Source organism: Corapipo altera, unplaced genomic scaffold (assembly GCF_003945725.1).
Source record: "Corapipo altera isolate COAL_440 unplaced genomic scaffold, ASM394572v1 0, whole genome shotgun sequence".
Taxonomy (NCBI): Eukaryota; Metazoa; Chordata; class Aves; order Passeriformes; family Pipridae; genus Corapipo; species Corapipo altera.
In genome coordinates this window covers 18,317,297-18,343,995 of record NW_020884872.1, presented here as the reverse complement: position 1 = coordinate 18,343,995, position 26,699 = coordinate 18,317,297, and the positions used below count along the sequence as shown (strand labels likewise).

At 38.5% G+C, this 26,699-nt stretch overlaps 1 protein-coding gene and 1 long non-coding RNA gene across 3 annotated transcripts; both read left to right on the top strand.

Moving 5' to 3' along the window:
• The first annotated feature begins 580 nt into the window (after window positions 1-580).
• Window positions 581-25,394, top strand: PRPS2 (phosphoribosyl pyrophosphate synthetase 2). Of its 2 annotated transcripts, XM_027638860.1 has the most exons (8): window positions 581-772; window positions 12,282-12,465; window positions 15,079-15,099; window positions 18,529-18,627; window positions 19,711-19,835; window positions 22,325-22,498; window positions 24,095-24,254; window positions 25,111-25,394. In XM_027638860.1, exons 1-8 carry the CDS (start codon window positions 651-653, stop codon window positions 25,201-25,203), a joined length of 978 nt encoding a protein of 325 aa, XP_027494661.1. In that variant the 5' UTR covers window positions 581-650; the 3' UTR covers window positions 25,204-25,394. The 2 variants fall into 2 exon arrangements, with proteins under 2 accessions (XP_027494661.1, XP_027494672.1); XM_027638871.1 differs by lacking the exon at window positions 15,079-15,099.
• On the top strand, window positions 1,764-4,886 carry LOC113945039. The gene is made up of 2 exons (XR_003526927.1): window positions 1,764-2,413; window positions 2,830-4,886. It is a non-coding gene; the product is annotated as an uncharacterized LOC113945039 (long non-coding RNA).
• Window positions 25,395-26,699: the final 1,305 nt, after the last annotated feature.

Genomic DNA, 26,699 nt, shown 5'->3' with positions numbered 1-26,699 from the left:
CAGCAGTTTGCTTGTGAGCTTATTTCTAAGCAACAATCGATAAAAACATGTTAGTGGAAAATGAACAGTGTGTATATAGAATCGGTCGTGGGTTATTTAAGGACAGCTCTGGTAAGTAAAACTAGTTAGATACAGATCTAACTAAACGCATACCTACCTACAGCTGTATTCGGCAATTGCTTTTTTTAGGTGACGGTGTCACCTGAACCACATATTCCCATAGCTGAGTTCACGTGAGGATCTTCCCTTCGTGCCTCTCTTCAAGTGCGGGAGCGAAGCGCGGGCAGAGCTCTGCACGCCTAAGGCACAGCCCGGCCGAACGCTGCTCCAGAGGCAGGACAGCAGATGGGGGGTCACCTGGGCTTGGGGCTCGGGACGTGGAAGAAGAAGAGGAGGAGGACCAGGAGGACCAGGAGGACCAGGAGGGTCAGGGCCCCCCCGAACGCCCCCCCGTGGCCGCTGGGGCCGCCGGCGTTACCTGTGCCCCGCGGCGCCCCCGGCTCGCCCCGCCCCGGTCCCTCCCGCTCCGGGCGGCGGGGCGGGGGCGGGCCCGCACCGCGGCTATTTGGCCCCGCACCGCGGTGCCCGCGCTCCTCTGTCGCTCTCGCCGCAGCCCGGACCTCGCCCGCCGGCCCGCGCTCGCCCCCGCCATGCCCAACATCGTGCTGTTCAGCGGCAGCTCCCACCACGACCTGTCCCAGCGGGTGGCGGACCGGCTCGGGCTGGAGCTGGGCAAGGTGGTCACCAAGAAATTCAGCAACCAGGAGACCAGGTGCGTCCCCGACCTCCTCTCGCCGCGTTACCCGCACTCACGCCCCGCCGGCGTCACGGGCGCGCCCTGGACACACCCCCGTGGCCGGGCTGCTGCTGCCGGCGGGTCCCGCCCCGGTGTCACCCCCGGGTCTCGCGTGTGGGTGTCCTCCGGCAGGTGCAGATGCAGACGCGGGGACCCGGGGTGGTCCGGTGTGTCATGGCCGGTCCCTTCCTGGTTGCCCCACTCTCCCTGACCGCCTGCGGAGCACGAGCACCGCACGGGAGGCGTCCCGGCTGGCTTGTGCTGGCCCGGCTGGGCAGTGCTCCCATCGGGTGCTCTTAGGCCGGAGCAGGGCTTGCACGGCCTCGGCCGGGCAAAGAGCATCCTACCTCCTGTGAGGTGAGGATGGTGTTTGCAACAGGTGCATCCCACTGCTCGCAGATAGTTAACTCTGTGGCTGATCAACTTTGTCTACCCGAAAAAAAATCATCTTGATTTTATGACCTACAGTATGTTATGTAGTTTTGTAAGGACAGGATGGTGATGACACTTTAAAAAGGGCAAATCACACTTGCAGAATTTGTCGCAGCCGGTCGTTATTTTGCTTCAGCAGCCAGTTGTGTGTGTGGTGGACCAATTACAGCTCCCGTATGGCTTCCCTCCATAGCCCAAGACTGATGGTCATGCATGAGGGTAATACAGTTGTTGTGATGGCCTTGGCTTACTCCTAAAAGTACTCGGTTGGTTAACCGTGGCCAACGGGCATCTTCTGATGTGGTCAAACAAAGTTTAAGAGACAAAGGCATACACCTGCCTTCAAAGGTGTACCCAAATTGACACTCGCATGCTGGAACATCAGAACCATGCTCAATTCTGTGGATAGCAGACATCCTGAGCGTCGTTCTGCCCTAATTGCCCGCGAACTGTCGCGTCTCAACATCGACATTGCTGCTCTCAGTGAAGTTCGTCTCCACGAGGAAGGCAGCCTTAGAGAACGTGGTGCCGGTTACATACTCTTTTGGTCAGGCAAGCCCAGAACCAAAAGGCATGTCTCAGGAGTTGGCTTCATGATTAAAAACTCTATTGTCCCTAAACTTGAAAATCTGCCTACAGGTCACTGTGACCACATTATCTCCTTATGCCTTCCACTACACAACAAGCAACACGTTGTCCTCTTTAGTATATATGCCCCAACTCTCCAAGCTGACCCCGCTGAAAAAGATAAATTTTATACTGACCTGCGCCGCCTTACCCGAAAGGTTCCCGCAGATGATAAGATCATTAAATTTTATACCAATTCCTAAAAGTGCAGTCATACCATGCTCCTGGCCAGCCAAATGCAGAAAATAACTCTGGCAACAGTGCAAAAAATTCTGCATGAAGCTATCAGGATAGCTTGCTCACCTGGACTCTCTGAGAATGTGCTTGCCAGTGCTTTTTCTACCAGTGTTATCTCTCTTTACTAGTTTGTCATCTTAGCTTTCTGACCCACCTATTTTGCTCAATTTTAATGAAGAATTTTAAATTCAGGTGAAAGTGGTACATTCATCCCATGAACTGTGCAGCTGTTTTCTATATAGATGTGTCAGTCTAGGCTGCCAGCTTAGACTGAAACACAACTTTCTGACTATAAGTAGCTGACTAGTTTCTGAAGTTCTTGTATGTTTATTTTTATCTGTTCTTGTTCTGAAACTCCTGAAAAAGTGTGTTTCCATTGCTTCCTTTGAGAGATTAACATGATGTATTCTAAAGTTGCTCTCACAAAGCTTGTCCTTCTCTTCTGTCTACATTTTTGCATTCTCAGTTTAATTGCTCTTGTTCTAGTTATGCTCACTGGCATTACTATAAACCCTCTTCCATTCGTGTTTATGCAACCTAATGTTTGCACACTCTAGCTCTTCTATTCATTCCTGATTAAATGAAAGCTTAAATCTTCTCTCAAGTCTTTCCAGCCTCATACTCACTTTATTGCTCTTTGATCTCTTTCTGCATGATAAAACTTAATTTGTGTATTTGGTTGCATGACTTTCTTGCTAACTTGTCTAATTTATTTTTTTTTAATGTTTGTTCTCCAGAGACACTTATCTTAATTTCTTAAAACATAACAAACAGCAGAACTAAATTGATTTAGATTTCATCCAAGGTAGAAGTTTATCTCCAAAGTTTGCATATTTATTTTATGAGGTAAGTTAAACTCTAGGCTTCAGGATGCAATAATCTCTAGTCTGTCATTCCACCATGTTTTTCCAGGTGTGGAATATTGACCTCTGCCATTAACAAAGAAGGTAGTGCTGGCTACAGTATGTCAGTGGTTTGGCTAATCTAGTAGTGCCAGTTTATTTCCTTAGGCAAGTAGGGATGTAGTGTGGTATAGATATGAGGAATGTACTTAACAGAAACATGTTTCTAGTTGCTTCTGTTGCAACACCGTGATGCTGACATTCTTTCTTTTATTCCCTGAACTAAAATGCCTTACCACTTTAAATCTTTGTGTTTGGTTTAGTTGGTTTTTTTTTGGTTTGATTTGGTTTGGTTTTTTTTACAACTTTCTACTTTTGAGATTCTAACATGAAGTTCTTGTTTCCCCTTCAGCAAATAAAGTTGTATCCTCTATATAATGTTTTAAGTGGGTAATTTTTGCAATATCCTTAGCAACTTATTTCGAGATATTGACTTTCCAGTTTTCCAGAATAATGTCCTTAATTAAAAAAAATAATTAGCAATAGTAATAAGAGAATTCCTCAACAATGTATTTGAGATTAAACTAAAGGTAAAGCTGATATTTGTGCTGCAGTGGTCCTTTCATAAGGCATTTGGATTTTCAGTGTGCCTATATAACAAAATTTCATTGTGTGTGTATGTAAGCAAAAATTCTTCCCATATCAAGTGAATCATGCACAGTCTTTTTTCCCCCTTATTTTTGTTGCATTTTTAAACTTATAAACTAGTGTATTGGCATTACAAAATACACGTGCAGTATTGCAGAATACTAGAACGTGATAGTTAAAAAGCTCAAAGAACCTTAAACCTTTCCAGTGGCAGTCGGACAAACCCTTGTGCAAACAGATAAGCCTGGGTCTGAGGGTCAACAAACTCATTTTGTCAGATCTGTTAAGTTAGCAAGTTGCAGAGAAGGTTTACCTTTTGTTAAAAACTCTATTTTACTTTTTGCTGCATTCTCTTAAATATAAATGATGCTTAAATTGATAGTTGTGTGCAGCCCCAGGCTTAAAATCCTTGTCAAGGGGTTTTGGCTGGAAGCTCTTTACTGGAGGGAAGAGCCATTATATTTCCACTCAAACAGGCTTTAGGTTTCAGTCCTAGTCCTTAGCAGGTATAAGTGGGTTTGGGAAACTAATGCTGAGGTTAGCCAGGGATAGGACCACTACTGACAAGCACTGTGGCTAAATAGGCGGGTACAGTCCCAACTCCAGAACATTTAAAATGAGAAAGGCTTCTCTTTTCAGTTTATTCTGAGACTGGTATATCTAGTGGTGTCACAGTTCTCTTTTGATTTAGGCATTCAGTATTCTTGCAGGTGTATAACTGATGAATATAATGTTTGTGCTAGGGGAAGTAAGGGAAATTGCTCGTAGACTCAATCACTGCCCCATTTTTTTCTTCCCTCCCTCTAAACTGTATGGAAATGCTTTCCTTCAGCTGGATACTAAAGTCAAGCAACCCCAACAAATGCAGTGAGAGAGCACCTCAATAATATCTGGTTGTGGAAGATAAGTCTGTTTAGTATTCAAAGCTTCTGTGTCCGTTATGTGCCAGCCACAGTGCCATGGTAGGAGCTTGGGTGGCACCACCTCATTTATTTGGCAAAATGATAAGGGCTGCAGTGGGGGGCTGTCAGTTTATCTTCTTCAAACCCGACAAGCAATTGTCATCAGCAGAGTTGTACGGGCTGGAAGAAGAAAGGAATGGAAGTCCTTAAACAGGGGTGGCTGTTGTAGCCTCAGCATTATGAAACTCTGTTTTACAGACATGTTAACAAATGCATACAGATATTAAACACACTGAAGCTTTTCACAAAATTGCCTCCAAATACACTGAGATGGCATTTCATTATAGTTGATACACAAATAAACCCCAGTGCAGATATTTTTGGTGACTCAACTGATTTTTTTTTTTAAAAATCATTGAATGTATCACTTCATAAATAAATATATTTTCTTACAAGATATGGTATTCTCTAAAGACTATTTATTTTAACTCTGCCCTTAAAGTACTTTTTATTCTCAAACTGGAGAAACTAGAGTGGTAGATGGCATTCTTTTACATACATCTCTCCTGGTGAAAGAAGTTGGGGCTCCCGCCCATTCCTGTGAGCTTCCTTGCTTCTTCCTGTCAGATTCAGTGTCTGAAATGAATATTTTCTTGATCCAAGAGGAGGGGATTTGAAGTCCTGCCTGGCACATGTGAATTTGAAGGCTTCCTACCCACAGCCTTAATTAGCTACTGAAGCTGGGTTGTTTCAGAAACATCAGCTTAAAGTGAATGCCATTTAGCTTTTGCAGAGGGAAATATGGCTTGACTACCAAGGGACATTGCCTGCTGTATGGGAAAAGCTATGCTATTGGTATGAGGGCCATGTGTTTGTAACTAAATAAACAAAACTAGTATCTTGGACTGAAATTTAATCTTGGAAGTTAGGAAAAAAGTAGCGGATGTTTCCTTGGAGAATTCATGCAAGGATGGGTTTGGGTCTGTATTTCACACAAAGTGGGGTAATGAAACTGTTTTTTTTCTATCAAGTAAATAATTGAAAGAATCAAGAACAAACCTAGAAACTCATATATCAGGAATGCATAATTCAGCACCTGGCTGTAAAATGTCCCTCTTATCTTCCCTTCAGCATCCTCCAAATCTTGTACTGCAGTTGTCTCAGATGAGACATGACCTGATTGCATCTCATGTAACCTGGTTTGAGTTCAGCTGATGTGGGGACCAGGAGCTGCATCACCCTCTCTGGAGTAGATGGTTATGATGTTCGCAGATCTTTACTCATGGAATGAACAAGCTCAGGTCATAAACTGATGTTACATCAGCTGAAGGCAGTGGGGATTAGGGAACATGCTGAGATGTGAATTGTTTCTTTGCACTGCCCAGCTGCTGAGCAGTGATTCGCAACTGGAGTGGTTGTGATCTGCCTGTGTCAGTGGAGGCAGCTGTTTCCCTCCCTCCCCACTCAGTTACGTTGTCATGAGCAAGGGGAGGCTGGAGAAACAGATTTTATCAGATTGGTTGAATAAGGTAAAGATTGTTTCTAGACTTCACGTTGTGTGTGTCTGTCATGGTTTAAGCCACAACAACGCAGTGTTTTGTTTGTACAGGGAACTGAGGATGCAGCAAATATAGCCATCTCTTACATTGCTCTGTATCAGAAAAGCCCCCAAATCCTTCAATGCTTTTGTTTTGAGACTTCCACTGTATTGATCTTACTGTGCGCTTTTATAACAAAGATATCTTTATTATGTTTATTTATATTTTTATTTATCTTTGTGTAGATGCTAAAAGCTTGAAATTAAAAAAAAAAAGACTGTTGATAATAATGACTAACAAACCCACATGTCCTTAGCTGCAGAGTTTGGTACTCAGCTTTTGGAGACTTTTTGCCCATTTTCAGACTTATTAGACCTTTGTTTCCAAATTTCTGAGGGTTCCTTTTGGACTGCATGTGGCTAAACCCAGAGCTAGCTCAAGGAAGGGTATTTTCCTCTTGGCAATGGTAGGCTATGTGCCAGAGTAAGAAGATATTTCCTGTCTTCTGATACTTACCACAGCAGTCCCCACCATTAGGCAGTTGTTAATGAAGATTTAGCAGAGGGTTTCTCTTAGAGCTTTTAAGGTGGAAGAGCCTAGAGTTGAGGGAGACCAGGAGATAAGGGATCCCTGTAAACTTAAAACTCTGGCATTTTTATTATTTCTTTGTTGTTTTGGGCTTTGCTAGTACCCACTTTATGTAACATCATGTGAGTTGAAATATTTGTCCACTAACTTGGAAGCCTTGCATTAAAAGACTTTACTCTGCAAAATGTGTTCCCAAAGGTAGGAGGTCAAACACACCCCACTGCTGAGCACTTGCCATTGGCTGGGTTTCAATGAATTGCAAGCTCAGCATGTGGAGTTTTTTGATCACTTTTGAGATATTGATTCTTTTTGCACACTGTATGAAGACTCTAGACCTTAAATTTTGGCTTCTTCTCTGGGTATTAAAAGGACCTGAAGTACACATCTACTTTATTGGCACCTAAAATGCTTAAGAATCTTACTTCTTGTAAGCATGGCTAGAAACTTAATCTATTGTAATTATTTTAAAAGATATGTAGAGCCCTTGTAAGTGTATGATTTGAACAGGATCGCAGTTACAGATATATTATATTATTTACCATCCTAATCTGGCTCTGCATACTTATTCCCCTAATTCCTCACAACTGTTCACTTTTTGGTTAGAAGGTACAAATTAAAAACTCCTATCACTGAGTTCTGATGGGAGTATACTGTAAATCTAGCTCAGGAGCTCAGTCTGCTCTTACTCCTGATCCTGATTTTTGCTTAATGGATGCTTCAGCCATTGAAATATGTTTGTAACCTAAGTAGATTCTGAGCCTTATCCTTAATTCATGGTTATTAGTTCACCTAAGTTTCTGCTTACTAAATTGAACTCTCAAATCAGCCTTTGCAAGTTGAAGGCAGATACTAACACTTAAACTTGGTTTTCATTGTGTCCTGTCATATGTGTATCTTTCCCAGCAAGAGCCTGGTGCTTGTGAATTCCAAGCAACTCGCTCCAAGTGAATTCCTTTTGTGGGCTATTGATTTCTGTAAATTTCACTTTTAAACAGAACTGTGTGATGTCAGGGCTTTTAATGTACAGGTTCTGTTGACTCTTCTTGAATGAGACATTTATTTAAACTGTTACCAAATAGCAGCATTTGATTAAATTGCATAAACCAAACAGAGCTTGTAATCTTGAGGCAAGAGTTTGTTCTTATGTCCTTCCTCTGTGTCCTCACTATGTGAAATTGTTTAAATAACCTTCCAAACAGTTAGTGACTTACTGAGTCATCTGGATCCTCACAAGTCTATGGAACCAGATGGGGTCCATCCTAGGGTAATGAGGGAGCTGGCAGAAGAGCTTGCCAAGCCGCTCTCCATCATCTTCCAACAATCCTGGCTCACTGGGGAGGTCCCATATGACTGGAAGTTGGCAAATATCACCCCAACCCATAAAAAAGGCTGCAAGGCCGACCCTGGTAACTACAGGCCTGTCAGCCTGACCTCGGTGGCTGGCAGAGTTATGGAGCAGATTATCCTGTGTGAAATCACACAGCAGCTACAGGATGGACAAGGGATCAGACATACCTGCATATGACTCTGTCCCTGACCAACTCTCTGTCCTTCCAGAGACCTGGTGTTAGATGGTTCGCTTTCTTTTGGATTGTAAGAAATCCTGCTAGTAGTATTCTTGGGCAAAAAAATGTATTAAATTACAGAGAAAAATTAAGACAGGATCTTACTGTAGCTTGTTTGGGACTGCAGAGGAGACTAATAGAGGAGCTAAGAACATGAACCTTACTATCTTGGTGCTGATAAATCAAATGTTTGCTTATCCTTAAGATGTTTTAAAGCAGTAAACTCCTTTCTACAGAAAGCTAATGAATTTTACACAGCACCCTAAAAGTTGATAAATGAAAGTTTTTAGAACTGGGTTTGACCAGCACAAGCCTCAGCGTTGAAGGACCCATCCTGGCCTGTATCAGGACCAGTGTGGTAACAGGTCCAGGGAAGTGATTCTGCCCCTGTACTCAGTGGTGATGAGGCCACACCTGGAGTACTGTGTCCAGTTCTGGGCCCCTCAGTTCAGGAAGGATATTGAGGTGCTGGAGCAGGTCCAGAGGAGAGCAACGAGGCTGGTGAAGGGACTGGGGCACAAGTCCTATGAGGAGAGGGTGAGGGAGCTGGGGTTGTTTAGTCTGGAGAAGAGAAGGCTTAGAGGCGACCTCATCACTCTCTTCAACTACCTGAAGAGAGGTTATAGCCAGGTGGGGGTTGGTCTCTTCTCCCAGGCAACCAACAATAGGACAAGGGGACATGGGCTCAAGCTCTGCCAGGGGAGGTTTAGGTTAGATGTTAGGGAGAAATTCTTTACAGAGAGGGTTATCAGGCATTGGAACGGCCTACCCAGAGAGGTGGTGGATTCACCATCCCTGGAGGTTTTTAAAAAGAGATTGGACGTGGCCCTTAGTACCATGATATAGTAATTGGAGTTGGATCAGAGGTTGGACTTGATGATCTTGGAGGTCTTTTCCAACCCAATCTATTCTATGATTCTATGATATAGATGGGGGAATTTAGTAGTAATGTTAATAAGGTAACTAACACAGTTTGACTCCTGTTAGCTTAGTCTTATCTAATAGATAGTTGAGATACAATACTTCACATATCTGATTCCGTAGTTTATAGCCTTTTATTGGTTGTCTGAATATGTAAATAAACCCCAAACCAAACAAAAACAAAAAAGGAGGGGGCGAAAAAAAGCCGAAAACAAGCAACAACCAAACCCAAACTGCCATTCTCCCCCAAAAAACAAAACAACAACAACAAAAAAAACCCACCACCCAAAACCTCACCAGTGTTGTTAGTACAGGCTATATCTGATGGAATACTTGCAACACAGTGACTGGTTATCCTTTATTCTCTGGCTTGGTGGAGGTAAAATAGGCAGCTGTGTGTGTATCTCTTGGCTGAGTCTACACAATACCTCTCAATACCAATCTTTGAGAAGATAGGTAATAAGAGATACTGCTTGGTTGCACAGCTTTCTCTAGCTGATTGGGAAATGTGACTACTCACATTTCTGTGTGACGAATAAGAATGTCATTCTAGTCTTAAAAGCATAACGAATATTTTTTCAAATGCACCAAGAGAGAAAGAAGCAGCATGGGTTTTTTTAAGTTGTTTACAAGAGGAAAAAGTTACTTTAGCACAAGGAAAGAAAATACAATTAATGACAATGGAAAAAGCATCACTTTGGGTCCACTGTATTAACCAGACCTGTATTTATCTTAAAGTATATTTCCTGACCTTCTGAAACCTCTTACTTTTTAGTGATGTGCTTAGAAATTATTGCTTTTAGGGAACAAACCAACTCCGAGTGCTATAACTCAGTGTTCTTTCAGTATATAATGAACATTAAGATCATGTCATTCAGGCAGTTTTTTTTCCTAATGTGTAATGTCTGTTGAACTAACTGTTCTTTTTTTTTACCTAAGTACTAAAATAATTTTTCTTTGGATGTATTCCAAAGGTGTGGTATGTGACAACAGTTGTTATAAAGCAGGTCTGTGTAAGTGCTGAGTCGAGTGGCAATTACAATTTTTTAGAGCCCTCATAATAACCATGAAGCTATAATAATGATTGAGGCTACATCCATCTAGTGGGTAGATGCTTTACTTAGAGCTGTATTTGTGTTCAGAAGGGCTTCTGCTTAAGCCTGGGTAGTTTTTCCAATTATGTAATATACTTAGTATCTTGCTGAACTTAAGTTATGTTGACCAAAACTTTTTCAGCTCCAAAAAGGAAAAGAAGCTAAGAAAATATTTTGATCAAAATACTTTTCTCTAAATGGCCCTATTTCATTGATCAAGAAGTTGTACAGGAAAGTAACAGTTTTATATCTGGAAAATTGTGTCTTTGTGCCATGATGAAAAGCCTCCAAAAAGTTTCCAGACATACCTGCATATGACTCTGTCCGTGACCAACTCTCTGTCCTTCCAGAGACCTGGTGTTAGATGGTTCGCTTTCTTTTGGATTGTAAGAAATCCTGCTAGTAGTATTCTTGGGCAAAAAAATTGAGGCGCTGGAGCAGGTCCAGAGGAGAGCAACGAGGCTGGTGAAGGGAGTCAAGCACAAGTCCTATGAGGAGAGGGTGAGGGAGCTGGGGTTGTTCAGCCTGGAGAAGAGGAGGCTCAGGGGAGACCTCATCACTCTCTCCAACTACCTGAAAGGTGGTTGTAGCCGGATGGGGAGTTGGTCTCTTTTCCCAGGCAACCAGCAGTAGGACAAGAGGGCGTGGTCTAAAGATCTGCCAGGGGAGGTTTAGGTTGGATATTGGGAAGAAACTTTTTACAGAGAGAGTAATCAGACATTGGAATGGGCCCAGGGAAGTGGTGGATTCTCCGTCCCTGGAGGTTTTTAAGATGAGATTGGATGTGGCACTTAGTGCTGTGATCTAGTGACCATAGCCATGTTGGATCAAGGACTGGACTTGATGGTCTTGGAGGTCTTTTCCAACCCATTTGATTCTATAATCAGAGAAATTATTCTGCCTATGTCTGGGCCATTAGAAAGGTTTCCAGTAGAAGCTTTTGCTCATTTGTGCCTCAAGTAAAGATGCTACCTTTCAAATAAGGGCCCACTATATTTTAGCGTTTAATAACTGGGACTAACTTAGTAGAGCATGGGTTTAAAAGGTCTGATCACCTCAGTATTTAGGAAGTCTGTTTTTTGTATGTTGTGCATGGATTTAGGGAAAAAAGAAGATTATTCTGCTGAGTTTATACATAAGTTTTGGAGTAACAGATGTGAAAATTAATGTGGTTCAGCAGTATGTTTCTCTTGCTTGGATCTAGAATTGGGAAAGAATACATTCAATAGTTTTATTTTTCCTGTTCATTTGTAAGCTCTATTTAATTTTTGAATTCTGTGGTGTGAGTAGTGACTGGTCCCAAAATTTGCCTTGAAATCTGTGGAAGAATAAAATTTCTTTTAAATACTATCATGAAGAACCAAAGCAAGTAAGTACAGTCAGAGTGAATAGAGCAACGGACACAACATGAGAATTGAGCCATGGTAAGCTGTTGATGAGCAGCCCTCGTAGCTTTCCTCTAAGGTTTTCTTCTTTTAAAAATACTCTACTTGAACATCATGGTGTAGATCTTAATGACATGTTTGGTTTTGGAGTGTGGTTTGATATATCCAGCTTCTAAAATACACCTGCTTCCTGAACATAGTAACATCATAATTATAGAAATATAACTGCCTTTTTTAAGGAGGTATTTTGAGGCAAGGAGTACTTAATGCCTGAAGTTGAATATGCTATTTCTGTACTTATCATCTAGGTTATTCTTTAAATGGCCATCTACCTGGGAGATGGCAAGGACACAGAACATATAGACTAAAAAAAGCAGTATCAAATTTAATAACAATGTGAGCTGCATCACTGTTATAGCTGTAATTATGAGTTGGTTGGTGCTCACCTTATGAAGAAGATATTTAGGCTAAAGTAAATTTTAGGCTGGCTTGTCTTGAAATAGTCTTTGTTACAAGGAGGCAGTTATCCAAATTGCTGTTAAAAAAATAAAAATCCTAATCTAAATGGAGAGTTTATGGAAAACCTATGGAAGTTTGTTAAAACAAAACTGTTGTTTGTTTTTGGTTTGTTTGGTTTTTTTTTTATTCTTTAGTAGTGCTTTTTAAGTAATTCAAGTGTTGAAATGATCATCTCCTGCTCTTTCAGTGTAGAGATTGGTGAAAGTGTGAGAGGGGAAGATGTGTATATTATCCAGAGTGGCTGTGGAGAAATAAATGACAACTTAATGGAACTACTCATCATGATCAATGCTTGCAAGATTGCATCATCGTCCAGAGTGACTGCTGTAATTCCATGTTTTCCATATGCCAGGCAAGATAAGAAAGACAAGGTAGGTAAGAACTGTGTCATTTTGGAAGGCTTTTGTTCAGCTTGCTCACTTGGAATTTTTGGAGATTAATAATTTTCATAAATATTTAAGTGATTTGAAAGATTTGATTCCCCCTCCCCTCCATATCTTTTTTTATTTTGGTAAAATGTTCAATTAATTTATTTATAGGTGAATGAAGTGAGACAATTTTTATTTGCTTGTGTTTTGCTAATTGACATGCCTTCAGTTTGCAAAAGTAGGTACATTATATTTGTGTGGTATATTGCAGAGTACTTTGCTAGCAAACCTCACCTTATGGGATTGGTTTTGCCTGCATTTTCAAAGTTTTGGGGTTGGTTTGTTTGGGGTTTTTTCCATCTCTATATATGAGGAGAATACACCCTTTTTAGAAATTTAATTGCATGGAATTAAATCCTAAATTAGAACTGCTGTAACAGTTATGCAGGTAGGTTTTAGCCTATATGGTTAAACAGAGTGAAATGGAAGGAACTGATAAAATATGCAGTTCATAACAGTAATTAATAAAAACATTATTTTTTGCTGCCAGACAGATTAAAAAGAAGTTTTTATATTTATAACAATTACTTTGATATATGCAGACCAAAAATTGTATGGAAACCCCATAAATACTCTTCTCATTTTAGTGCCCTTTTCCTGAATTTGATTTGTCATAACTGATAAATATATCAGGTCAGCCAAGTTGGTAACACGGTAACAAACTCTCTATGGCAAGTAAGACTGATTTTAAAAAGTAGGTAACTGGACTTTTCTCTCTTGATTGGTTATGTGAATGTTACTTTTGAAAATTCATTTGAAAAGAATTAATAAGAAATGTGATTTTGGCTTTAAAGGTCGGATTGCAGTGATTGTATTTTTGGGAAAATTGCCTCTCTCCTGTACTTCCCATAAATGCACTGCCCCCTCCCTTTTACTTTGGGCATCAAGCCCATCCTGAAAGCCTTCTGTTGTTCTTTATATTCTTTTATTAAAAAAAATAACAGACTGAGAAGTAATGCAGAAGCTAAAAATAATAGCAGTTATTACAAAACATGTAATGCTCAGCCTGTGATGTCTAAGAACAAAACTAAATACAAGAGGTTTTTTCTGGTATACTCATTCTTTAAGAGCAGGCTCTGTAACACCATACTAATATTACCAAGACCCACTTGTTATTCTTCCAAAAATGGAATTCAGGAGTTAAATAGTAATACCCTGTTCTTTACCTGCATGTTTTGGTACTTCATTTTTGCTGTGTTTTGTATTGAATAATGCTTTCCCTTGATCCGGAGAGGTGAAATAATTCTTTATATCAAAAGACCTTGAAAGTGAACCAAAAAACATTTTGTTGAAAAGGAAGGAAAGCATCTCACTGTCTTTTGATTTTACCAATTCATATGGGAAGATTCTGCCGGACCATCCTCTAAGTTCTTGGTGTAGGAAAAGGATGAGTATACTCCAAATTTTCCGTGCATCTAGATTATGTCTTGTTAAGGGTAGTCAAAATCCATCTGGTAGACTTCCAAGAGGCACTTAAACCCCCAGTGTGGTGGCACAGCATGCCATCAAGGAGCGTTTTGTATTTTGGAAATGGCATGTGAAGATGGATAGCCTAGGAAAATGACTTTGATTAATAGGGATTTAGAGATTTTTTTCCAGGCTGTTCTGTGTCTCTAATTCCAGAATTTTAGACAAAATGCGGTTTTTTGTTTATGTTGGGGTTTTTTTCTCCCCTCTGTTTTGCAGTTGAGAAAATGTTTGCCATCTCTGGATATTAACCTTGGTAGTTGACCTCCATGTTGCAAAATAAGCTATAATATAGTTGTCGACATGGGGCAGCTTATTGACAGGGACATCTTTCCTCCAACTGTTGGATTGCATCACATCACTTGTTCTTTGACCCATGTTGAGTGCACAAGCTTTGTATGCTGCCTGAAGTGTCAGTAAAGTGCCAGCCATTTTCTTCCTATGATTGTACACAGATTTTCTTCTATGGTGAAAGATATTGCTGTAGTTTGCTTGACTATACACTGAAGCAGTATAATCTTCACTAGTGCAATGCTATTTTCTGGTTTGAATTTAAGTTATTGACTTTAATTCATTAAGAACTAAATAGACTGAGTCCTTTCTGCTTAAAATAGCCATGTATTCTTCATACCTCTGTGTAGTTATGATTGCTGAGAACAATAAAAGTGCTCTTGACTTGTTTATGTAAGGAAAGGTCTTAGCAGTACAAATCTTATTCTGAGCAAGTAATCTACTTGGGAAATTTTAGCACTAAGCCTGGACTAGCTTTAAATGGGAAATAGAAGTTAAAAAAAAGGCTTACTGAGAATCCTAGAAAAGTTGGCAAATTAATTTAGACTCAATCACATGCTGCCCTAAACCAGAATATTTCTGATGCACAAGCTTCCTAACTTAAAATTAGCTCAGATGTGTCTGTGCTTTGGCCATAACTGCATTTATATATCCTGTAATTATGCTAACCTTCCAAGCTGTGGGCAGGACACATTTCTGTAGGATACTGCAGAGATGCCTTTGAGATAAGTTAGAAGTACAGTGACAGGTGAGTTTGGTGTTCTACCACTTATGTAACTTTGTTTTTTTGATTTGTAGAAGGGGTCCGTGGAGCGTTGGGTAGGTATCTTTTTTTTTTTTTTTTTTAAATCTAACACTATGCATTTTCCATTAATGAGGCCTTAAAGGGTGAAACTTACTGGGTTATATTATGTATAACTAGGAACATTTCCAGTTTCACTTCTTGATTTCAGTTGTGTTTCACCTAGGCCATGACAGTAATCCTTTAGAATAATTTGCTTTAAGAAAACTCCTAGATTCTAGTTAAAAATTTATTTGGACATTCAAGATAATGGCTGTCAACTTCTGAAGCTTCAAAGCATATCTCATTTTTGAAATGATAAATTTGAGTAATACATTAGTGAACATTCAGTATCCGTACACTTCACAACTGGCTTTCTTGGAAGTGAAAATTCCAGTTATAAATCTTTTTTTTTTTTTTTTTTTTTTTTTTGGTTCAGCATGCATGTGATGAATATTGAGCAAGACAATGTAATAAGATACTTGAAGGCAACAGAGCTTTGATCTTGGTGGACAACTTTTACTTTCAGCTGTGTGTCCATTGCCCAGTTACTCGTTAGGTTGTTTACATTAGCTTTGTGGATTCCCCTTGCTCCTGGTAATTCAAGTGATTTTTCTACAATTTACTTTCTGTACCTAATTTAATGCTGCATTTCACACTAATAATTCTGAAACCAATCTAAAATTGTATCAAAGAATGGAACAATGAATACTGTGAATCTCTGTTCTTACCTCTGTCATCAGAAGCAAACCTTACAAACTGCAATATAAAGAAAATCATGACTTCACATCTTTGTCATCCAAGTTTCTGAATAATGAGGCCAGGTTATCTGAAGTTCCCATGAATATATTGTCTTTGATTTTAAAATAATCTTCAATTTGGATCATACTGTAGCACAAAACTTACGTTCTATGCAAGCAATATTAATTTAATATTAATGCAAATATTAAATCCTTTTGAATGTGTCATGTGGGTTTTCTTTTAATGCACAATTTTGGGTAAAGGAAGCTGTCAGCTGCAAACTTCTTTTGTCTTAATGTCCTGTTAGCCCATTTTTGAGAAAACAGATATTGTTGTCTGGCTAACTTGCCTTACAAGACCCTCTGTCCACCAACACATAGGCAATCTGTGATGTGTGCATATGTGCTAAAACAAGTTACCTAGTGGTAAAACTTCAAGTTTTTCCTTCTGGGAAGGCAGCCTGCAAGGCCAGCAGCTGAAAGAAGTACCAACTGGTAACGTATATATTAGAATGTGATGCAGGAAAGTATTTTGTTTGGGTCTTTTTTGTGATAGTGATACTCATGGTACTGATACATGAGAAAAACTGAATGGTATTCATATTGAACAAAATGAAAAAAACCAAAGACAAAATTCAGTGTGCTGGATGGAGTGAAAATGGCAAACCAAACTCTGAGAAGAATGTAATTTGCCTTTAGCTGCTAGCCTGAACTAGTTACTTGTTTCTACCAGTGGGGGTGGTCCTGGTTTGCCATCTGCTTTTCCCTTCCCTTCCACTTGAGCAGCTAACTCACATGGCTGCTGTTGGTTTAGGCAAGTCCTGGTCTGCAGCACAAGGGAAGTGGTGAAAGTGTCTAGCCTGGAAAGCCAGGAGTGGGACAAGCAGGGGAGCAAACTTCTGATTTCAGTATCACCTGTTAGTCCAGCTTAGTGGAAGCTTTAAAACAAATCTCTGTGAAGAGCTGGTAAGAGAACATTGTGATAGAATAAAAAGAGTAGATACTAAGTCTTTCTTTTGTTAGATGTTGCCGGAGATTTGAGAATATTTTGAAGTCCAGCTTAAAAATGTCAGATGCTATGATCAGGAATTCAAACGGCACGAACAAAACGTTTGCTACTAATAATAGAAATATCCAGAAAGCCTTGGAGAACTTTGACCTTACAGAACTGAAATTAAGAGCACCACAGTCCTCAGTAAGTGGAAAATCAACTGTGCTGAAGTGGTAATGATGAATTCTTATGGAATCTGCATCTTCTGCATCTGAATTGCAGAGATCTAGGGAAGTGCTAGATGTTGTATCTGCCTTCTGTGTATCTTACGCAGACCAAATGGTGGTCATGTTCTGTGAAACACAGGGCCCAAAAGGCATGGTTTTCAGAATGAAGAATTTCAGTAATGATAGTGATATGCTGTATCTAGCCATGAGAAAGGCTGCACCATCTCAGTTTCTGTTCTGGAAGTATGTTGTCAATCTGTAGGTTAAAACAGAAATGACAAGTTTCCACCTAAATTAGCAGAAGTTTTAAGGAAAATATTGGTTCCTTGACAGGACACAGACGGAAAAGAATCTAAGTTAAATTGGAAGTGATTCAGGTCGTTGTCAGTTATGCCCTTGAGCATCAATGGAAGTAAAGCAGAGATACTCTGTAATTGTGTGTGGGGTGTGGATGGAGAGGAGGTTCCTAGGCGGCTAAATGAGGCTGTTTGATAAAGAGAGTTCGCAGGAGAGAATACTGTGCCAGCAAAAACCAGTCTGCCCGTGAGACAGAGACTGAATGGCAGTTCTGCCTTCATGCTAGTGTTATTGCCAGCTATTAGCCCTATTTAAAGATTGACAAAAAGAAAGCAGCAGGTTTTGTTTAGTATTTCTGTTAGAGAAAGCTGTCCAGGGGAGCATTGCTTTTTACAGAGCTTAAAAAAATCTGATAAAATTTTGAAGTTTCTCCAAAATCAAAAGTGGGGTATCTTCCAGTCATAGTTTCTATCTTTTTTTTTTTTAACTTTGCTCTTTGTTTTGCATGCTTTTAAAGAGCTTTTGAAATTGGCATTACCTTGTTAATAAGATTTTTTTTTCTTTTGTTCTTTTCACTTCTTAGGGTTTTTTTTTTTAACTTCCTCCTGTCTCTTTTGGGAATTCTAAACTCCTAATTGCATCCAAGAATTAAACATGAATTAACAAAAAAAGAATAAATAAATAGGCTAGAGTAGAAGACCCTTACCGATAAGGATCTGCTATAGACTTTAATGTGTTATGAAGAAATGCTTGATACTAATATTGTTTTAAAGCAGTGTTCTCAAAAGTTGGGTTCACTTTACCTTTGATCTATGGTTTTTGCAGTGCTTTTAGAACAGAGTAGTTGCTTTAGAGTTGGATGTCTGTGTAGGGTAGTGAATTAGAGAAATAGAGATTGTCTTCTGCTATAGGAAAGTTGTAAGCAGAAGAACTGGAAAACTATATCCCCAATTTTATATCTTTTTAATACAAAGCATTATTAGGCAGACTGTGCAAACTGATTTAGATATACCTGAATACTTTGCTGAGTTTCAAAACCCTAGTAGCAAGACAAGCTATTGACAGGATAGTTTGGCAAAAGTTCTGGAACTTTTCATGTTTAGATTCCAAATATTCTAAAGAAAAAAAAACAATAAAAGTAACTAAACTACTTACTCCTTGCATCTAGTCAAAATATTGTTAAAATTAAAGCATCTGTGCTTTATTCCTCAGAGTCGTGCACCAATCTCTGCAAAACTTGTTGCCAACATGTTGTCAGTTGCAGGGGCTGACCACATCATCACCATGGACTTGCACGCTTCTCAGATCCAGGTAACTATTGGTTCTTACTAGTTGTGCCTAGGAGCTCTACTGAACTGATGGGAAAGGCTAGTAGTAATTCTCTGCCTTTTCTCATGGTTTTGATAGGCTATGTACAGGACTCACAGGGTTCAGAGAAAGTCTCCCTACCTGTTTCTAATTAAATTTCGTTTTAGAAAGGGACCAGTCTTGATTTTATGGGGTGATTTTGCAGGCATTTCAAATATTTGTGCATTGGAGTCTTCAGTAAAATTTGCCAAGCCTAATGTAAGAGCTTCCAGAACATAAAATATACTGGCTTGCGGCAAGTTCTCTTAATCTGAGCCTTGTCAGAATTATAGTGTTGCCCTAGGTAGAGTTTTGTTGCTACAACAAAGGGTACAGTATTCTCTTAAAAGAAGTGGAGATGAAGGTTTGCAACACTTACCTGGTTTACTGCTGAATCCAGCAAATCACAAAACTTTTTGCTCAGTAATAGGACAGACATAATTCGTCATTCTCATGTGTACCTTGTTTTAAAATACCTTATTTTTTCTAGAAAATATCTTATCTTCCAGGTCTGGCATTCTGTTTAATTAGAATTTCTTCTTATGCTTGATGGCTATCACTCAAATAAGAAGTAGTTTCATTTGTGGTTTAACATAGGTTTCTTATCTTTACAATTTGGACAAAAACAAAGATTCTACTGCTCAAGTAATACTAGCTGGAGTCTTCCCTGTGTTGAAATACTGCTGTTCATGTCAAGCAGTTGAAATTTATGAAAGTTATGTATTACTCACTGGATTTTTTGAGAGCTTTTCACTAGCATGAATTTACTTGAGTGCCTGAAGGTGATCACCTTTACTGATTTTTTTATGTCAATTGAGAACATCTGTTCTCTGATTCACTACTCTTGAGGGAGATTTTTAGAGACCTTAGTATTTGTTTGACTTGAGCAGCATTTGACAGTAGTACCAGAGGGCAGAATTAGGCCAGTGTAAAGTACTAATTCAAGTTCTGCCATTCAGAAAGGCAAAGGCTTGATTCTTTCCCTGTGTCTTTGTTTCAGGTAAGATACAAACATATATTCATGAAATTCTTTCTTTTTTGGACTAGGGTTTCTTTGACATTCCAGTAGATAACCTGTATGCAGAACCTGCAGTGCTGCAGTGGATTAAAGAGAACATTCCTGAGTGGAGAAATTGTATCATAGTCTCACCTGATGCAGGTGGTGCAAAAAGGTACTATACAAGCTTAAAACTATTAGTTTTACATATAGTTAGTGGTTAATGAACTAGTTTGTCTAGTCTTCTATTTTCCTCTATGAAATATGCAAGATATAGGGTACATCACTGATGAATGCAACTACATTGTAAAAACAGTCCTTCCAATGTTGTTTGTGCTTGAAAACATTCAGGACCTTCCTATACTCTAAAGAAAATATTTTTCTCTCTCCCTGGATGTGGCCTCATTAGCTGAATCCCTCCACAGGAGGGGAGAGATTTTTCCTGCTGCTTGCTTCTTTAGTCCAGTTGCTGCACCTCTTCCTGCTTCACTCTGGAATTGCCTAAGCTTCCATTCTCTATCAAAACATATGACCTATTCCCACTGTACCTGCTGGCATTTAGGTAAGAGCTTGCTTGTCTCTTATTTCCTTTTTCTTTGTGTTATTGCATTCGAGCTGTAAGCCTATTGACCCTGAGTTTTGCATTATAAATACTGAAAAAAGGGAGTGAAGTGGCAAAAGGAAAAAATAGAAAACTTAGTTCGTTTCTTCATTCACAGCATGTGTTACTCACTTAGCAGACTATCTTTTATTTGGTATCGATTGAGTGTAAACCAATGCAAAAGCTCGGTAGCACACTGGCTGGTGAGGTGATAAAGCATGCCATTGAGGCAAGATGCTTATTCTCAAGTTTTATTGGTTGTGCTGCTGCTGCAAAGGGAACAAAGAAAAATGAAATAATAATCCTATAAGTCCATAGCAATTTATATGTCTGAAATGTAGTATGGGGAAAAATGTGAAAGATTGTCATAATTTTCTTTTAATTGAAATCTTTGGGTCTTTTGTGAGTGTTCATGTTGCAGTGATTAGTAAGGAAATAAGACTGATTACAACTCCATAGTTGTTCGTTTTTAGATTAATCAAGTTAAGGATGTAAAGAATATAAACTATAGAAAGCATTCTAAAGGTCAGATGACTCAGTCGATTAAATTTCTTTGTTCATTCCTGTCTGGATACTGTTATTTTCACAGTTGTTTTTTGTTTGAAATTGTTTTTGTTTGGTTTTGTTTTTAAACAAAATACAACCTTTGCTTAGAATTCAAGTCACAAGGCAGCATTTTTTCCCCTGCCCAGTATTTATGTATTATTAAGTTAATCATAAAAGTTTATTTTTTGAAGATCACTCTCACTGTATTTAATATAGATAGTTGCAGTCTATCTTTAGTATCTTTGTTGTAATGCAACCAAACAGTTGCTGGTTAAGTAGGGGCAGATGTTGTTTTCAATAAAGTCACAGCTTCTCCTTCACCTCCTGCAATGTAATGTGAAGAATATGGTTTGGCCTTTCCATTTAAAATATGTAGAACTACAAAGTAATACTTAATGGAAAGTGAATAGAATGTGAAAATTGAACATGAGTTGGCTCAAAATTTAAATCAGTAAGGATTAATTTTAAAAAAAAATCCATCTTCTTATTTAAAATATCTGAATTCTTTTTGTTTCTTACTATTTGTTTGTTTGTTCCCCAGCTTATTAAATGTTGTGACTGAAATAAGGCATGCAAATTCTATCGATATCTTAATGCCTCTGAGGTATTGAGACTTGCTATTAAATCACACTATTCACAAAAAATTTCAAAACTTTTGGATTTTTTGTTTATTATGCAGTTGTTGAAATACTGTAACAACTCCTTCATATTTAAGTGGTAAAGAAACAAAACTCTATTAACCATACATGTTGAGAAGCTTGTTAACAACACTCTAAACATACTCTAAAAATACATGTTACAAGGTTGCACTAGCATTTAAAAAGACAGCATGGAATTGTTTATTCCTGTGTCTTGATACCTAAAAGCTCTGTTATATTAAACTGAAGAAAGCAATCGGAAGTCTATAACAAGTTAAATTTATTATTGGAAGTTTGTCTGGCCAGCAGAGGTCACCCTGAATAGTTTTAAAAGATCTTTGTCAAGCAGATGGATGCTGAGGGAATTATTAATGAAGTAAGCTACTTGATTACTATTCAAGTACTGTGAAAAGAATTATTAATCTCTGTTACCTGTTTTGGTTTTTCCCCTTTGGTTTGGTTTCACATCCTGCAATGGTATTTTTCAGTTAGAATATTAAAGTGCATGCTCCGGTAGGCTTAGAATTGACTTAGAATTTCCTCTGCTTTAAATTACCTAGTGTGACTTGTATTGCAGCAGCTTAATAAAAGCTTGTGAAAAGCTGAAATGTTTTCAAAGCCAGACACTTAATGACAGAAAACCAAAATCAATTCAATTAAAAAAATCAATTTTTGGAGTATAGCTTAAGACACTCTGGTTGTATTTATTAGCAATGAATTAAGATTATTTCTGCCTGTCTCATTCCTTGCAAAAGTTTTTGCTGTGGTAATTTGAAAGCCAGGAAACAAAAACTGTGTTTTGTGACAAATACATATGTATGACTGTTCTTTCTTTTAAAATGGTTCTCTAAATATGGTGTATTTCTTCTCATAACTCAGGGTTACTTCAATTGCTGATAGACTGAATGTGGAATTTGCTCTCATTCATAAGGAAAGAAAGAAGGCAAATGAAGTGGACAGAATGGTCTTGGTTGGTGACGTGAAAGATAGAGTAGCAATTCTTGTCGATGATATGGCTGACACATGTGGCACAATATGTCATGCAGCAGAGAAGTAAGTATTACTGTGAACTGGCTCACTGTTCTCACTGTACTGCAACCTGGAGACAACTGATGAATGCAGTCTTCCTGCATGCCTATAACCCAGCCTGACATCTGTAACATGAAGTCATTCTGATCCTTGAGTCTATAGGTCACAGTTCTGTGATCAAACTGTGTCCTTCTGTAAAACATGGAATTGAGAAAATATTTACAGAAATACATTATTTGTTTTTAGGAAGAGCACAGAATAAATAAAATGTCATATAACTTGAAAGAGATTTAGGCTGTCTAATGCACTTTACAGTCAAAATCACAAACTGCCTAACCTTCAATATTTTTTTTTATACTCCTGTGCTTAGAGGAAGTTAATTCCTGTCAAAAAGAAGGCCGTTATTTTTTTCCTCTTATGAAAGAAGCACTCTTTATTTACCTGCAGTAGATTTCTAGAGACCAAATTTTAAAACCATCAAACACCTTCAAAGTATCTGCAGTGTTCACTAAGAAAGATGCATTTGCTTGAGTGATGCTGCCTTATATCATATTGTTGGCATGAAGTAGTACTTTTCAGTAAAGTCAGATCTAGGTGGGATGTACTTTGTGTTTAGTTAGACTTGATCACCAAAATACTTCTTAGAACTCCTTTTATCTTAGCAACCTAGATGCATAACAAGCAGATGAACTAAGAAATGTATTTTCAGATACAGCAGATCAACTTACTTAAGTACAAACTTAAGCACATACCCTTGGTACCTACTCTGTCAAGGTGCATCCTCCTTGGAGGTTACTTACCTCCTTGCAGCTACTAAATGTATTGCTGAGAATGACCAGAAAACTGATTTTGTTTAGTCATTCAAAATGAGGTGATGTTTCTGTGGGGTTTTTTTTCCCTCTCTTATGCTTCCTCCTGTGCCTTTGTGATGATCCGATAAAATGCCATTCTTCAGGGTCTCTGTTTGCAAGGCTAGAAAAGCAGTTAGGACATAGCTGAGCATTTAGAGGCATCGAGGCCAGTAAAAAAACAAATTGAAGATATTTTGACTTATTCACAAGGTGTTCTAGTTCTCTGATTTATACTTTCTTTTTTCTTTCTCCTCTGCTGCACCAATTTGCTGAGTGCTTGCATCAGCAGCATGTCTTCTCTCAACCTTGCAGCAAACTAGGCTTTTAATCATTAACATTTGTTCTTCCTCAGAAACTCCTTCCAAGCAGAACTCTTTGAATTGCAGATGAAAATAAAGGTGGACGATAATGGAAACACAATAGGGTTGTGAATGCTGCCGTCCAACCTACTTGATTTTAACATAGAAAACTTGTACTCGAGTTCAGTTGTGTGTTGTGCTGATAGGGTCAAAATGCAGCAATTTAAATTAGTATCACTGCTGCAAATAAGAACTCTTTTATTTAATTATCAGTGTATGGGGTTGGTTTTGGGTTTTTTTTGAGACAGTTCTAAACTTTTTCAGGTTATACAAATGTCTGAATTATTTTGTAGGTATTTTATGTGTAGGAATTTGTGAGTAAAATGTATTTTAGAGATTTGTATCTGGCTTTATCTATAGCTGTGTATGTAAACATGCATCACGTCATACTTTTCTTGTGTGTTCTACAGGTTGGTGTCTGCTGGAGCTACTAAAGTTTATGCCATTCTCACTCATGGCATCTTTTCTGGTCCTGCCCTCTCTCGGATTAATAATGCTTCGTTTGAGGCTGTTGTGGTAACCAATACAATCCCCCAAGAGGAGAAAATGAAACACTGCCCAAAAATACAGGTACAGTAGTATTTTTGTTTAATTTCTTTAAACTCTGGTTTTGTGTTTTACTGTTCACTGGTGCTAGAATTTGTGCCTTGAGAGGAAATTAATATTCTGAAATACATGGTTTGCAAAAAGTTTTACTAAAACATGCCAAAGAACTGTTTTAAGGGGATTCAGGTAGTACAATAGAGCATTGCAAAATATTTGATATTTGCCACATCTTGAGTATGCTTGCTTGTGAAAGAGTGGCAAATGTAAAATTGACTGGATTTTGGTGGGGTTTTTTTTTTAATCAATATTAATCATACAGTATTTTCATGCAGGAACTTATGTTATTGTGGAGGCCACAGAAATCTTAGACTTTTTTCTTGAAAAACACTAATGGAATTGTTCTGGGAAGTCATGTGTTTCATTGGAGGCTTTCTTTAGTATAGAGTGGAGCAAAGCATAAAAGATTAGGGGTTTTAATGCATTATTGGATTTTTTTAAAAGCCTAACATTTATTTGGTATTTATTGAAACAAGACAAGCACTTAAAAGGTGTGCTTCCTCTAAACTGTATTTGTGTCAAGCAGACACTGCCATCTGATGGCAAGAATAGTGGGGGTTTTTCACAACATGCCTTTTATCAGAAGTCTTAACGATATTACTGTGCAACAATCTTAGTGCTTTCTTACTCAGTTTTTGAGTTCTACTTTGTATCAGTGCAGTTATTATGTATATGTTCAATACCTAAAGTTTTAATGTTACAATTCTTCCTAGAAATAAAAGAACACAATGGTAGATTGAATATGTGTCTATATGTTTATAAACTGCATAGTTTTATTGTTCTTGGCATCCCATAAAATTTTTCTTACTGATTTTTCTTTCAGTTTATTGACATTTCCATGATCCTGGCAGAGGCAATTCGAAGAACACACAATGGTGAATCTGTGTCCTACCTGTTCAGTCATGTGCCCTTGTAACTGCAGGAGATTACACTGCATCTTTGCAAAGGTCCCTTAAGCTAGCACTGTTTTTAATGATGGACATCAACCACAAGAAATGAGTATCTTTGTACAATTCCAGAGCTTGTATGTTTAATCACCACTTGTTTGTTATAAATGGGCAATAAATCTCCATCTTGAAGCAACCTTATGAATTGCCTCAAGAGTCTGAAAGTTTTCTGTGTTGCTTAAGTTCTCTTTTATGTGCCTGTCCTCACTTTCTGCCAAACTGCTGTTTTGGATCCATTTTTCCATAGAGAACTACAAATTCTTCACAGATCTTAATGAGATGTATACATGTAAGATCATTTTCTGTGTTCAGCTAAGTGCTGCAGACTTGAGTATCTTGTATGTATTAATCTGTTGGGCAGGCAGCTGGTTTTTTTGTTTGTTTTTTATATTTAATTACCATGAATAATATTTTGTAAGCCCTAACAGTATGTAAAGGTCATGCTAATTTTGAGGAACTGTTGACATACACATAGTATTAATTGTTTCGTACGCTTCATGTTCGTTCGCGAAGCCCTGCCATGACATGACATGATTACATTAGATGATTTGCATAACATCCGTTCCATGCAGTTACTGTCTGCAGTTGTAAGACTAATGTTTCGGTATTCCTGGGGTTATTGGTATCCCTTATTTCAATAATAAGGACCAACCTTTAATCATTAGCAATCTGGTTTAAATTTCCTTTTTTCTTCGTAGTTTTTACCATTCTCTGATTGTGATAATATGAATATTTTTGTAGCAGTTTTCCTGTTAATATTGTAAATGTTTACTGTGCAAAGTCCAAACAGAAAACTTAAACACACTTATATGAATTGGTCTCTACCCATATCTACGTGATTAAAAAGTAGCTGAAATATTTATTATTTTTATTTTCAAACTGCACCGTCAATAGATCATCAGGTTTCTGTTACAAAGTACCACAATACTTCACTGTGCAGCCACTGAACCTATGGTGCTCTACCTATATCAAATGCTGTTTTATAAAGTGGATTTTTTCACTCCAGCCAAGACAGCCTTTTATTTTGTTTGTTTGTTTCTCTGAGAATAAATCTATTTGGTCTTCATTCTCCCCCCCCCCCCCCAGTAATTTTCTGTTGCTTCTGTGGAATTATTCCTCCTACATGGGAATGAGTAAAACAGAATTTCACCTGTACTGCTTTCAGTGATGAATACACAAATGGGGTATATAAGTTATCGTGATGAAAATTCAGTTAAGCCACTAGTTCTCAGAGGAATTCCTCATTACAGTTGAATTTTCAAAACTGTTATAACACAGTGGAAATGAATTTACAGAATTGTGGGGGTTTTGTAAAGAAATTTCTTAAATATAAGATGATTTAACCTATTGTCTTGAAAATATTACTTAGCAGTTAAGTGGCCACAGACCTGGGGGGTAACGACTTGAGTATACCAAAGTTTGCAACTTAATACTACACAAAAGGTATATGATACATGATATCAAT